The sequence below is a fragment of the Doryrhamphus excisus genome, linkage group LG3 (genome assembly GCF_037039965.1).
Source record: "Doryrhamphus excisus strain RoL-2023G ecotype Guam linkage group LG3, RoL_Dexc_Guam_v1.1, whole genome shotgun sequence".
NCBI classification, from domain to species: Eukaryota; Metazoa; Chordata; class Actinopteri; order Syngnathiformes; family Syngnathidae; genus Doryrhamphus; species Doryrhamphus excisus.
In genome coordinates, this window is record NC_136359.1 from 4,489,928 (window position 1) to 4,502,500 (window position 12,573).

General features: G+C 31.1%; 1 protein-coding gene across 2 annotated transcripts in view; it reads left to right on the forward strand.

Moving 5' to 3' along the window:
- Window positions 1-1,695: 1,695 nt before the first annotated feature.
- The window catches only part of LOC131128538 (melanopsin-A), a 14,953-nt gene continuing 4,075 nt past the window's right edge, over window positions 1,696-12,573 (forward strand). For both annotated transcript variants that reach the window (XM_058071472.2, XM_058071473.2), the window contains exons 1-6: window positions 1,696-2,043; window positions 7,769-7,902; window positions 7,981-8,184; window positions 8,253-8,424; window positions 8,508-8,669; window positions 12,376-12,483. In XM_058071472.2, coding sequence (XP_057927455.2) covers window positions 1,877-2,043; window positions 7,769-7,902; window positions 7,981-8,184; window positions 8,253-8,424; window positions 8,508-8,669; window positions 12,376-12,483 — 947 coding nt within the window. In that variant the 5' untranslated portion in view covers window positions 1,696-1,876. The remainder of the gene's footprint in view (window positions 2,044-7,768; window positions 7,903-7,980; window positions 8,185-8,252; window positions 8,425-8,507; window positions 8,670-12,375; window positions 12,484-12,573) is intronic.

Here is a 12,573-nt window from a genome sequence, read left to right on the forward strand (position 1 = left end):
ATGTTACAAAAAATATGCAAGTCTAATATATGTAAATATACAAAAAATTATGGCATATTTTTATCATATAAATAAAATAATATAGTAATTTTATTTGGAAAAAAGATTTTAAATTATGTATAAATTTTGTAATTAATGCTTGCATAATTTTTTTATGTAATTATTTTTTAATTAAATTAAATACAATGATACTATTAGGCTCCAGACTGTGAGGAAAATAAGCGACATAGAAAATGAATGAATGGATAAATATATATAAATATAATTAAATAAAAATGTAGGCTGACATATCAGAATTATTATTTTATAAATACATCAGATAGATATAATATAATAAATACAATAAATACAATACATTTGCAAATACAATTATGTTTATGGTAATTTATTTCAATAAAGAACTTTAAAAAAATCTTGAAATAAACCTAATATACAATATATTAAACATAACCGGCAGCTGGGATAGGCTCCAGCATACCCGCAACCCCAGTGAGGATAAGCGGTATAGAAAATAGATGGATACATATTAAATATTATTTAAATATAATTATATAATGAATACGAGTGATTAGTGATACGAGGACGAGTGGTTAGCGTGCAGACCTCACAGCTAGGAGACCAGGGTTCAATTCCTGGGTATGAATGTGAGTTGTTTGTTGATCTTCCAGAATCTGCACCTATTCCAGCTGTATTTCCTTGGATTTGTGCTTCCCAAGGCTGCATGGTGGTATAGTGGTTTGCTCGCAGGCCTCACATCTTGGAGACCTGACTTCAATTCCCCCCTCGGCCATCTCTGTGTGGAGTTTGCATGTTCTCCCCGTGCATGCGTGGGTTTTTTCCGGGTACTCCGGTTTCCTCCCACATTCCAAAAACATGCTAGGTTAATTAGCGACTCCAAATTGTCCATAGGTATGAATGTGAGTGTGAATGGTTGTTTGTCTATATGTGCCCTGTGACTGGCTGGCGACCACTCCAGGGTGTACCCCGCCTCTCGCCCAAAGACAGCTGGGATAGGCTCCAGCACCTCCCGCGACCCTGGTAGAAAATGAATGAATGAATGAATGATATGTATCATAAAGTCATATCATATTGATAATAAACCACATCAACATTAAAAATCAGGTAGTAGCAAACATTATTATTGATTATATTTTATAATATACGCTATATTTTTAGACTTAAATTATGTATTTTCTTTCTTGTCTCACATCACAAACAGATGTTGCAGTGATGTTGCGACATTACCATAAAAATATCCAATCAGATTCCTCTGATGTCATATACTATGCTGCTCACAGCCACTAGAGGGCGTATTTGTACGATATCGATGCTGCTACGGAAACTGTCATGTTTCTTTGTGTTGACGAGATGTTCACAGTCATGAAGCAGAATAATGGAGCGCCAATTAGCCGCTCGGCTCCATGTATGATGTTCGCATGCGTGAGCCACCCAGGCCGTGATGTCAACGCATATGCACGCAATTCGGCTCCGGAGTGAACAATTCTGTGCGACAAGTCGCCCGGCGTCTTGTGTGATGGTCATCGCAACGCTATGTTATGTAAGAATCCGTTAAGAGAAGAGCTCAGGGCCGGGCCTGGTGACATGGAGGCTGGGGAAAAAAAAAAGGGGGGGGGCGATAGAGAGAAAGAGGGTGGAGGATGATGGGAGAGGAAGGGAGGGAGGAGAGATGATCAGTGTGATGCACAGCTGGTGAGGGAAGCAAGGATGCTGCCTGTAGAGAACGTCTGCTGCCGTGGTTACCTTCTTAACCCGCATGATCTGCTGAACTTCCTTCACAAGTAGTCTGGAAAAGCCATGGAGGCCAAACCGCAGGAGGTGGGACCTCGAAACCGACTCCACCCGGCCGGCCGTCTGCATGTGGTCCACTGAGAGCATGGAGCCCGAGAAAGCTCACACCCAGAGCAGCTTCTTCCACAAGGTGGACGTACCCGACCACGCTCACTACATCGTGGCCGCGTTTGTCTTGGTGATCGGGACTCTGGGCATCACGGGAAACGCGCTGGTGATGTTTGCTTTTTACAGGTGAGTTGTGGAGGAGGGGGACATTTTGAGATTTACATTTTTAGAATTTTTATATGCAATTTTGTTCCATTTTGGTGTTGAATTTTAATTTTTTACAATGGATTAAAACCAAGCTGCGGACTGCAAATTGCCCCGGAGCCGCACTCTGGAGACCACTTAACGAGGATCTCTACAGTATCTCCAAGAACTTTTGCTTGTACACATATTTTACTGCAATTCTCATCAGAGTATACTTTAACAATGAATTAATAGCTTAATTCTTTAATTAATAGCTTAATTAATTAATAGCTTTTTTAATGCCACACCCTACATCACATGAAATATTTTCCAAAAAAAGTTAAATACAGTTAGCCCTCATAAGTGAATTTCCAAAAAGTTGGATTCAATATTTATAAATAGAATATTTTCATAGCCATCTTCTAAATGCGATTTTTAACATTATTAGAGCCCTCCAGACACAAAATAACACCCCTATGGTCACCTCTACATTTATATTACCAAGTATAATACATTAATTCTTCGGGCGAGAGGCTGGGTACACCCTGGACTGGTGGCCAGCCAATCACAGGGCACATATAGACAAACAACCATTCACACTCACATTCATACCTATGGACAATTTGGATTAGCGAATTAACTTAGCATGTTTTTGGAATGTGGGAGGAAAACCGGAGCTGGAATTGAACTCGGGTCTCCTAGCTGTGAGGTCTGTTCGCTAACCACTAGAGTACCGTGCAGCCCACAGTGTACTTCATGCGGTGGCTTGGCTTTCTCATCACTGTATTGTAAAGGCGACCTTAAATGGCTTTACACTTGTAACGCAAAGTAGACATAATAAGAGTAAATAATCCATAAAAAATGTAAATAAAACTCCTGCTCATGTGCGTCACAGTAAATGTAGTCCCTAAGTGATTTTTCCCTTGTGTTTGTGATGGCGAGCGGACAGGAAGTGGCGTTGGAAGTTGAGTTTTAGCTTCAGTCGCCTGTGTTATGTTATTCATTCATTCATTTTGTACCGCTTTTCCTCACGAGGGTAGCGGGGGTGCTGGAGCCTATCCCAGCTGTCTTCGGGCGAGAGGCGGGGTACACCCTGGACTGGTGGCCAGCCAATCACAGGGCACATATAGACAAACAACCATTCACACTCACATTCATACCTATGGACAATTTGGAGTCGCTAATTAACCTAGCATGTTTTTGGAATGTGGGAGGAAACCGGAGTACCCGGAGAAACGGGGAGAACATACAAACTCCAAACAGAGATGTCCGAGAGTGGGATTGAACCCTGGTCTCCTAGCAGTGAGGTCTGCGCGCTAACCACTTTACCTGCGTGCAGCCCGTGTTTTTTTATTTTTATTTTTATTTTTATTTTTATTTTTATTTTTATTTTTATTTTTATTTTTATTTTTATTTTTATTTTTATTTTTATTTTTATTTTTATTTTTATTTTTATTTTTATTTTTATTTTTATTTTTGTTTTTATTTTATTCTTATTCTTATTCTTATTCTTATTCTTATTCTTATTCTTATTCTTATTCTTATTCTTATTCTTATTCTTATTCTTATTCTTATTCTTATTCTTATTCTTATTTTTCTTCTTATTCTTATTTTCTTCTTCATTATTATTATTATTATTATTATTATTATTATTATTATTATTATTATTATTATTATTATTATTATTATTATTATTATTATTATTATTAAACTCAACTCTGTACCCCCGATGTCACTTCCTGTCTGCCATTGGTTCTATTTTTTGAAGTAAACTGGATTAACTTTTTGATTATATCCGCTATATTGGATAATACAAATGTAACTGTGACTATAGGGGTGTTATTTCATGTCTAGGGGGCTCTAAAAAAAGTTTTTACAAGATTGCATTATTATTCATTCATTCGTTCATTTTCTACCGCTGGAGCCTATCCCAGCTGTCTTTGGGCGAGAGGCGGGGTACACCCTGGACTGGTGGCCAGCCAATCACAGGGCACTATTATTATTATTATTATTATTATTATTATTGTTGTTTTACTGTAGCTGTACTGTTTTGCATTGTAACATATCATTCCATCTCGTAGCGTATTTTATAGTGATGGATAATTGCATTGTTTCTTTTTGATCACGTGTTGCATTATACAGACTTCAAGTGACCTTATTTATGTGCCATTGATGTTAATAGCTTCCTGGAACAGGAAATAGGTCAGAGGGTGAAAGTGTGTGTGTGTATGTGTGTATGTGTATGTGGTGGTGGTCTTGTCAGGAGCTTTTATACCTCAATTCACAATAGTGGAGAGATTAAATGATCATTTATGTCCAACTAAATCATTTCCACACACAGAATGCATATAACGTACGCTGTCGTAAAGTAGATGAATTGTTTGCCTATGTGCCGAATGAGTAAGAGAATGAATTGAATAATGCAATGCACATGCACGAACCGACACTAAAACATGCATGACGACGTCCACGGATGATACAATGTACTCTCTTTGGACCGTTACATTGAGTCCCTTGACCTGAATACATTTTATCATCTCATTTTCTTTCTCTAACATAAGCTCGTGCTTCACAGAGACAAACAGATTTGGACAAATTGGAGTTAAAATTGGCAGAATATCTCCAAAGGCAGAACACTTAAGTTATACAATTTCGTGGCTTTATCAAAAATATATTACCTGCACGGCGGTTGAGTGGTTAGCACGTGGGCCTCACAACTAAAAACATGCTAGGTTAATTGGCAAATCCAAATTGTCCATAGGTATGAATGTGAGTGTGTTCATTCATTCATTCATTCATTCATTCATTCATTCATTCATTCATTCATTTTCTACCGCTTTTTCCTCACGAGGGTCGCGGGGGGTGCTGGAGCCTATCCCAGCTGTCTTGGGGCGAGAGGCAGGGTACACCCTGGACTGGTGGCCAGCCAATCACAGGGCACATATAGACAAACAACCATTCACACTCACATTCATACCTATGGACAATTTGGAGTCGCTAATTAACCTAGCATGTTTTTGGAATGTGGGAGGAAACCGGAGTACCCAGAGAACATGCAAACTCCACACAGAGATGCCCGAGGGTGGAATTGAACCATGGTCTCCTAGCTGTGAGGTCTGCGCACTAACCACTAGTCCGCCGTGCCGCCCTGTGAGTGTATTTTATTTTATTTTATTTTATTTTATTTTATTTTATTTTATTTTATTTTATTTTATTTTATTTTATTTTATTTTTGCTTTGCTTTGTTTTGGTATTTTTATTTTTATTTTTATTTTTATTTTTATTTTTATTTTTATTTTTATTTTTATTTTTATTTTTATTTTTATTTTTATTTTTATTTTTATTTTTATTTTTAGTTTTAGTTTTATTTTTATTTTTATTTTTAGTTTTAGTTTTAGTTTTAGTTTTAGTTTTAGTTTTATTTTTAGTTTTATTTTTAGTTTTATTTTTAGTTTTAGTTTTAGTTTAGTTGAATAGAATTTTTGTTTTGTTTTATTTTATTTTATTTTATTTTTGTTTCAGTTTTAGTTTAATAATAATAATAATAATAATAATAATAATAATAATAATTATTATTATTATTATTATTATTATTATTATTATTATTATTATTATTATTATTATTATTATTATTATTATTATTATTATTATTATTATTATTATTATTGTTATTATTGTTATTATTGTTATTATTGCTATTATTGTTATTATTGTTATTATTATTATAGTTCAACTCCAGCCAGACGCTTTGATACAGAGATCAACCATCAAGACTACTGACCTTTAACCTCAAATACCACTAATCCGATTGTGGTCTAAGACCGCATGTTTTGTGCTTGCGTCATATTCCAAAAGTTATCATAGTCCATCATATACACTATTGATGCTGTTTTGCTGGGTGGCAGCAAACAGGCGCAGGCTTTAATTGGAAGAACCGTGCCTGGGGGCAAACAACAACATGGCCAAGTTCATGCAGAGTTGACTGTTTCTGCATTAGTGTTTATGTTTGACTGATGCAGAGGCCCACAAAGCAAACATAATCTCATGCATAGGTCATATTGGGAGTTGACTTAATATAACATGATAGCAGAATGCCTTCTCCGGTGGTTAGTGGAGCTGGCATGTGTGTAATGCACAGTAATCTAGCATCAGTCCTGCTGGGGAAGCAGGCCAAGCCAAATAGCTTATGTCATCATATGAACACGAGAGATGTGTTTAGATGATGGCCAGAGCATCAATTTCAACAAATGGGCCACACTTTGCACTGATAAAGGATGCTACTCAATAAAAAGGTGGAATTTCTAGCACCATGTAAATGTGTTTTTAATTGTATTCCTAATTTTTCCCCCTCCAAGCAGAGTAATTATTAGCTTTGAGTCTTTGTTAATGTTAAAAACATTTGATTTTTATGCCAAAACTACACAAAATTCCCATTCAGAGTTAATTTTTTATTTTATGTTATTTTTATTTTATTTTTATTTTTATTTTTATTTTTATTTTTATTTTTATTTTTATTTTTATTTTTATTTTTATTTTTATTTTTATTTTTATTTTTATTTTTATTTTTATTTTTATTTTTATTTTTATTTTTATTTTTATTTTTATTTTTATTTTTATTTTTATTTTTATTCCTATTTTTTTATTTAGTTTAGTTTAGTTTAGTTTAGTTGAATAGAAGTTTTCTTTTATTTTATTTTAGTTTTAGTTTTAGTTTTAGTTTTAGTTTTAGTTTTAGTTTTAGTTTTAGTTTAGTTTAGTTTAGTTTAGTTTAGTTTAGTTTAGTTTAGTTTAGTTTAGTTGAATAGAAGTTTTATTTTATTTTATTTTATTTTATTTTATTTTATTTTATTTTATTTTATTTTATTTTATTTTATTTTATTTTATTTTATTTTATTTTATTTTATTTAGTTTTAGTTTTAGTTTTAGTTTTAGTTTTAGTTTTAGTTTATTTTAGTTTTAGTTTATTTTAGTTTTAGTTTAGTTTAGTTCAGTTTAGTTGAATAGAAGTTTTATTTTATTTTATTTTATTTTATTTTATTTTATTTTATTTTATTTTATTTTAGTTTTAGTTTTAGTTTTAGCTTAGCTTAGCTTAGCTTAGCTTAGCTTAGCTTAGCTTAGCTTAGCTTAGCTTAGCTTAGCTTAGCTTAGCTTAGTTTAGTTTAGTTTAGTTTAGTTTAGCTGAATTGAATAAAATTTTCGTTTAGTTTATTTTTATTTTTTATTTTATTTTAGTTTAGGTGAATAGAAGTTTTGTTTTATTTTAGTTTAGTTTAGTTTAGTTTAGTTTAGTTTAGTTTAGTTTAGTTTAGCTTAGCTGAATTGAATATAATTTTAATTTTAATTTTAATTTTAATTTTAATTTTAATTTTAATTTTAATTTTAATTTTAATTTTAATTTTAATTTTAATTTTAATTTTAATTTTAATTTTAATTTTAATTTTAATTTTAATTTTAATTTTAATTTTAATTTTAATAAAAATTCCGCACAATACATTTATTTGATTAGCTAACCAACAAATAGACCAATATAAACCCTATCATATTACGGTACGTCATCCTGTTTTTTTAAATGGAAGGACTTAATGTTGTAGGACAGATATTGAGTAACTGGATCTGCTTACTGCCTCATTATTATCAGAGCGCATCCCACCGTTTGCAGAAGCAGTTCTCATGAAGTGTAATTTGTTGCTTACTAAACTTTCCCCTTGTTTGTGTTTCCGCATAGCAACAAAAAGCTCCGTAGCCTGCCCAACTACTTCATCATGAACCTGGCTGTCAGTGACTTCCTCATGGCCTTCACGCAGTCGCCCATCTTCTTCATCAACTGCCTGTACAAAGAATGGGTCTTTGGAGAAATGGGTGTCTATCAATCTGTCTTATTCTTTTTTAATCCAGGCATTAAAGTCCGACGTGTTAAATGTTCTTCTTTTGCTGTAGGCTGTAAAATGTACGCTTTCTGCGGCGCCTTGTTCGGCATCGCGTCAATGATAAACCTCCTGGCTATCTCCATCGACCGCTACCTGGTGATCACCAAACCGCTGAAGGTCATCCACTGGAGCTCCAAGCGAAGGACCACACTGGCGATCGTCATGGTTTGGTTGTATTCTCTGGCGTGGAGTCTGGCTCCGCTCGTAGGATGGAGTGAGTACTTTATTTATTTATATTGCATGCATACAGTTCTATTACAGTATTCTATTCTTTGGTTGTAGGTTCTTACATCCCTGAGGGCCTGATGACATCGTGCACGTGGGACTACATCACATACACGGTGGCCAACAGGAGCTACACCATGATGCTGTGTTGTTTTGTGTTCTTCATCCCGCTCTTGATCATTTTCTACTGCTACCTCTTCATGTTTCTGGCTGTCAGGGAAACGAGCAGGTGAGGAGGAGGACCAGGAGGAGCAGGAGGAGCATCTCATTTGGTCTTCTGCTTGAACTTTTGGAACTTTGTGTCATCGGCAGGGAGGTAGACAGGCTGGGAACCCAAGTGAGGAAATCCACATTAATCAAGCAGAAATCCATCAAGAGTGAGTGGAAGCTGGCAAAAATCGCCTTTGTGGTCATTGTGGTTTATGTCCTCTCTTGGTCGCCGTACGCCTGTGTCACACTGATTTCCTGGTCTGGGTAAGATTTATGTTCTATATTCTTGCTGTAATAACTACAATGCTCTTTTTCATGTTAAGGAAAAAAAAACGCATCTCAGCTTTATGATTATTAGTATGAACTTTGATACTTTTTTTTTTGCTATGTTTTTTTCAAATATTATAACTTTGTTCCCATAATATTTTGACTTAATTCTTGTTAAATTTATTCCCCCCTCCACCTATTTAAAAAAAACAATTTTTCAACTTTTCAACCTTGTACTACTATATCATTTTTTTCCTTCATATTTAAATTTTATTCTCATAAAATGTATTTCTTGTTAATATTATAATATATAATATAATATCTTGTTATTTAGATGTTTTTTATTTTACAACTTACATTTTGTATTAATGTTATTAATTAATATCCATAATATTTGGTCTTTATTTTTTGTTTTTTCAAATATTATAACTTTGTTCCCATAATATTTTGACTTAATTCTTGTTAAATTTATCCCCCCCCACGTATTTAAAAAAAACTAAAACATTTTCATATTTCTCATATTTCAACTTTTCAACCTTGTACTACATTTTTTCCCTCATATTTAAAGTTTATTCTCATAAAAATAAAAATCCTTGTTAATATTATAATATATAATATAATATCTTGTTATTTAGATGTTTTTTTATTTTACAACTTACATTTTGTATTAATGTTAGTAATTAATATCCATAATATTTGGTCTTTATTTTTCATTTTTTCAAATATTATAACTTTGTTCCCATAATATTTTGACTTGATTCCTGTTAAATTTATCCCCCCCCCCCAGGTATTTAAAAAAAACTAAAACATTTTCATATTTCTCATATTTCAACTTTTCAACCTTGTACTACTTATATCATTTTTTTCCTTCATATTTAAATTTTATTCTCATAAAATGTATTTCTTGTTAATATTATAATATATAATATAATATCTTGTTATTTAGATGTTTTTTATTTTACAACTTACATTTTGTATTAATGTTATTAATTAATATCCATAATATTTGGTCTTTATTTTTCGTTTTTACAAATATTATAACTTTGTTCCCATAATATTTTGACTTAATTCTTGTTAAATTTACCCCCCCCCACGTATTTAAAAAAAACTAAAACATTTTCATATTTCTCATATTTCAACTTTTCAAACTTGTACTACTTATATCATTTTTTTCCTTCATATTTAAATTTTATTCTCATAAAATGTATTTCTTGTTAATATTATAATATATAATATAATATCTTGTTATTTAGATGTTTTTTATTTTACAACTTACATTTTGTATTAATGTTATTAATTAATATCCATAATATTTGGTCTTTATTTTTTGTTTTTTCAAATATTATAACTTTGTTCCCATAATATTTAGACTTAATTCTTGTTGAATTTACCCCCCCCCACGTATTTAAAAAAAACTAAAACATTTTCATATTTCTCATATTTCAACTTTTCAACCTTGTACTACATTTTTTCCCTCATATTTAAAGTTTATTCTCATAAAAATAAAAATCCTTGTTAATATTATAATATATAATATAATATCTTGTTATTTAGATGTTTTTTATTTTACAACTTACATTTTGTATTAATGTTATTAATTAATATCCATAATATTTGGTCTTTATTTTTTGTTTTTTCAAATATTATAACTTTGTTCCCATAATATTTTGACTTAATTCTTGTTAAATTTATCCCCCCCCCACGTATTTAAAAAAAACTAAAACATTTTCATATTTCTCATATTTCAACTTTTCAACCTTGTACTACTTATATCATTTTTTTCCTTCATATTTAAATTTTATTCTCATAAAATGTATTTCTTGTTAATATTATAATATATAATATAATATTTAGTTATTTAGATGTTTTTTATTTTACAACTTACATTTTGTATTAATGTTATTAATTAATATCCATAATATTTGGTCTTTATTTTTTGTTTTTTCAAATATTATAACTTTGTTCCCATAATATTTTGACTTGATTCCTGTTAAATTTATCCCCCCCCCCAGGTATTTAAAAAAACTAAAACATTTTCATATTTCTCATATTTCAACTTTTCAACCTTGTACTACATTTTTTCCCTCATATTTAAAGTTTATTCTCATAAAAATAAAAATCCTTGTTAATATTATAATATATAATATAATATCTTGTTATTTAGATGTTTTTTTATTTTACAACTTAAATTTTTTATTAATGTAAGTTCAGCCACCAGTCCAGGGTGTACCCCGCCTCACAGCTGGGATAGGCTCCAGCACCCCCACGACCCTCGTGAGGAAAAGCGGTAGAAAATGAATGTATGAGTATGAGTATGAACTTTTTTGCGACGTTTTTTCAAATTTTATAACTTTGTTCCCATAATATTTTGACTAAATTCTTGTTAAATTTACCCCCCCCACCTATTTAAAAAAAGTAAAAAATTCTCATATTTCAACTTTTCAACCTTGTACTACTTATATAATTGTTTCCCTCATATTTAAATTTTATTCTCGTAAAATGTATTTCTTGTTATTATTATAATATATAATATAATATCTTGTTATTTAGATGTTTTTTATTCTACATTTTTTATTTATGTTATTAATTAATATCCATAATATTTGGTTTTTTTCAAAGTAATAAAAAGAAATTATTTGCTGTTTTGTCATTTAAATTTTATTCTCATGAAATTTATTTCTTGTTCATATTATAATATATAATATAATATCTTGTTATTTAATAATATTTATACATAATAATTATATAATTATATTTATAATATATATAATATAATTATATTTAATAATATTTTGACTTAATTCTTGTTAATTTTTCCCCCCACCTATTTAAAAAAATAAAAAATTTCTCATATTTCTCATATTTCAACTTTCCAACCTCAATTTTTTTCCCTCATATTTAAATTTTATGATGTTTTTTATTGTACAATTTTTTATTCATGTTTATTAATGTTATTAATTAATATTCATAGTATTTGGTCTTTATTGTCATAACATTTTGATGTTTTCCTCAAAGTAATAAAAAAAAAATTGCTATTTTGTTAATAGTCAGAAGAAGAAGAATGGTGGTGGTAATAATAATAGGCTAATTAATAATATAATAATGATTATTATATAATTGATTAATGATGAATGGTTTTGCAGTGTAGATTGTGTGTACTTGTGTAAATGTAATGGTGGCCTAAAACAATATAATAGAGTACATAATATATATATAATAATATTGAGTATCTCTACTAAATTTGTCCAAAAGTGGGAAAGTTATATCCCGGTTCTTGTTCCTTATTTGTTTTTTGAATTTTTGGAATTAATTTTTTTTATTTTATATATATATATATATATATATATATATATATATATATTTTTTTTTTTAATGTCTACTACATTCCTTATTTGTTTTATTGATTTTTTTTTAATGTCTTCTACATTCATTCATATCCTGTGCATCTCTCGGAGGCTAAGCCCCCCCCTGTCCTCAGAACCTAGCTACGCCCCTGGCAGACACGCTAACGGATGACACATTTCGGCTAATCCGGTAGCCCTCCTGACCCCTTGATTATGTAACGAAACACCAGAAGATCAGGGCAATTTGAAGCCAGAAGCCACCACACAGAAAAAAAAAGACACTTACATGGTTATAATCGTTGCCATTGACAACGGCTATGACGAGATTTAATCTGATTTCATCCCTCTGTATCACCCAGGCATGCCAACATCCTATCGCCGTACTCCAAAGCCGTACCTGCAATCATCGCAAAAGCCTCCACTATCTACAATCCTATCATCTACGCCATCATTCACAATAAATACAGGTCTTTCATGCAACTACCCTTCACTATTGATGGCACATTGATGGATGCTACACATGGGATGGATTTCATCTTAATTGTTTGTTGTACTTA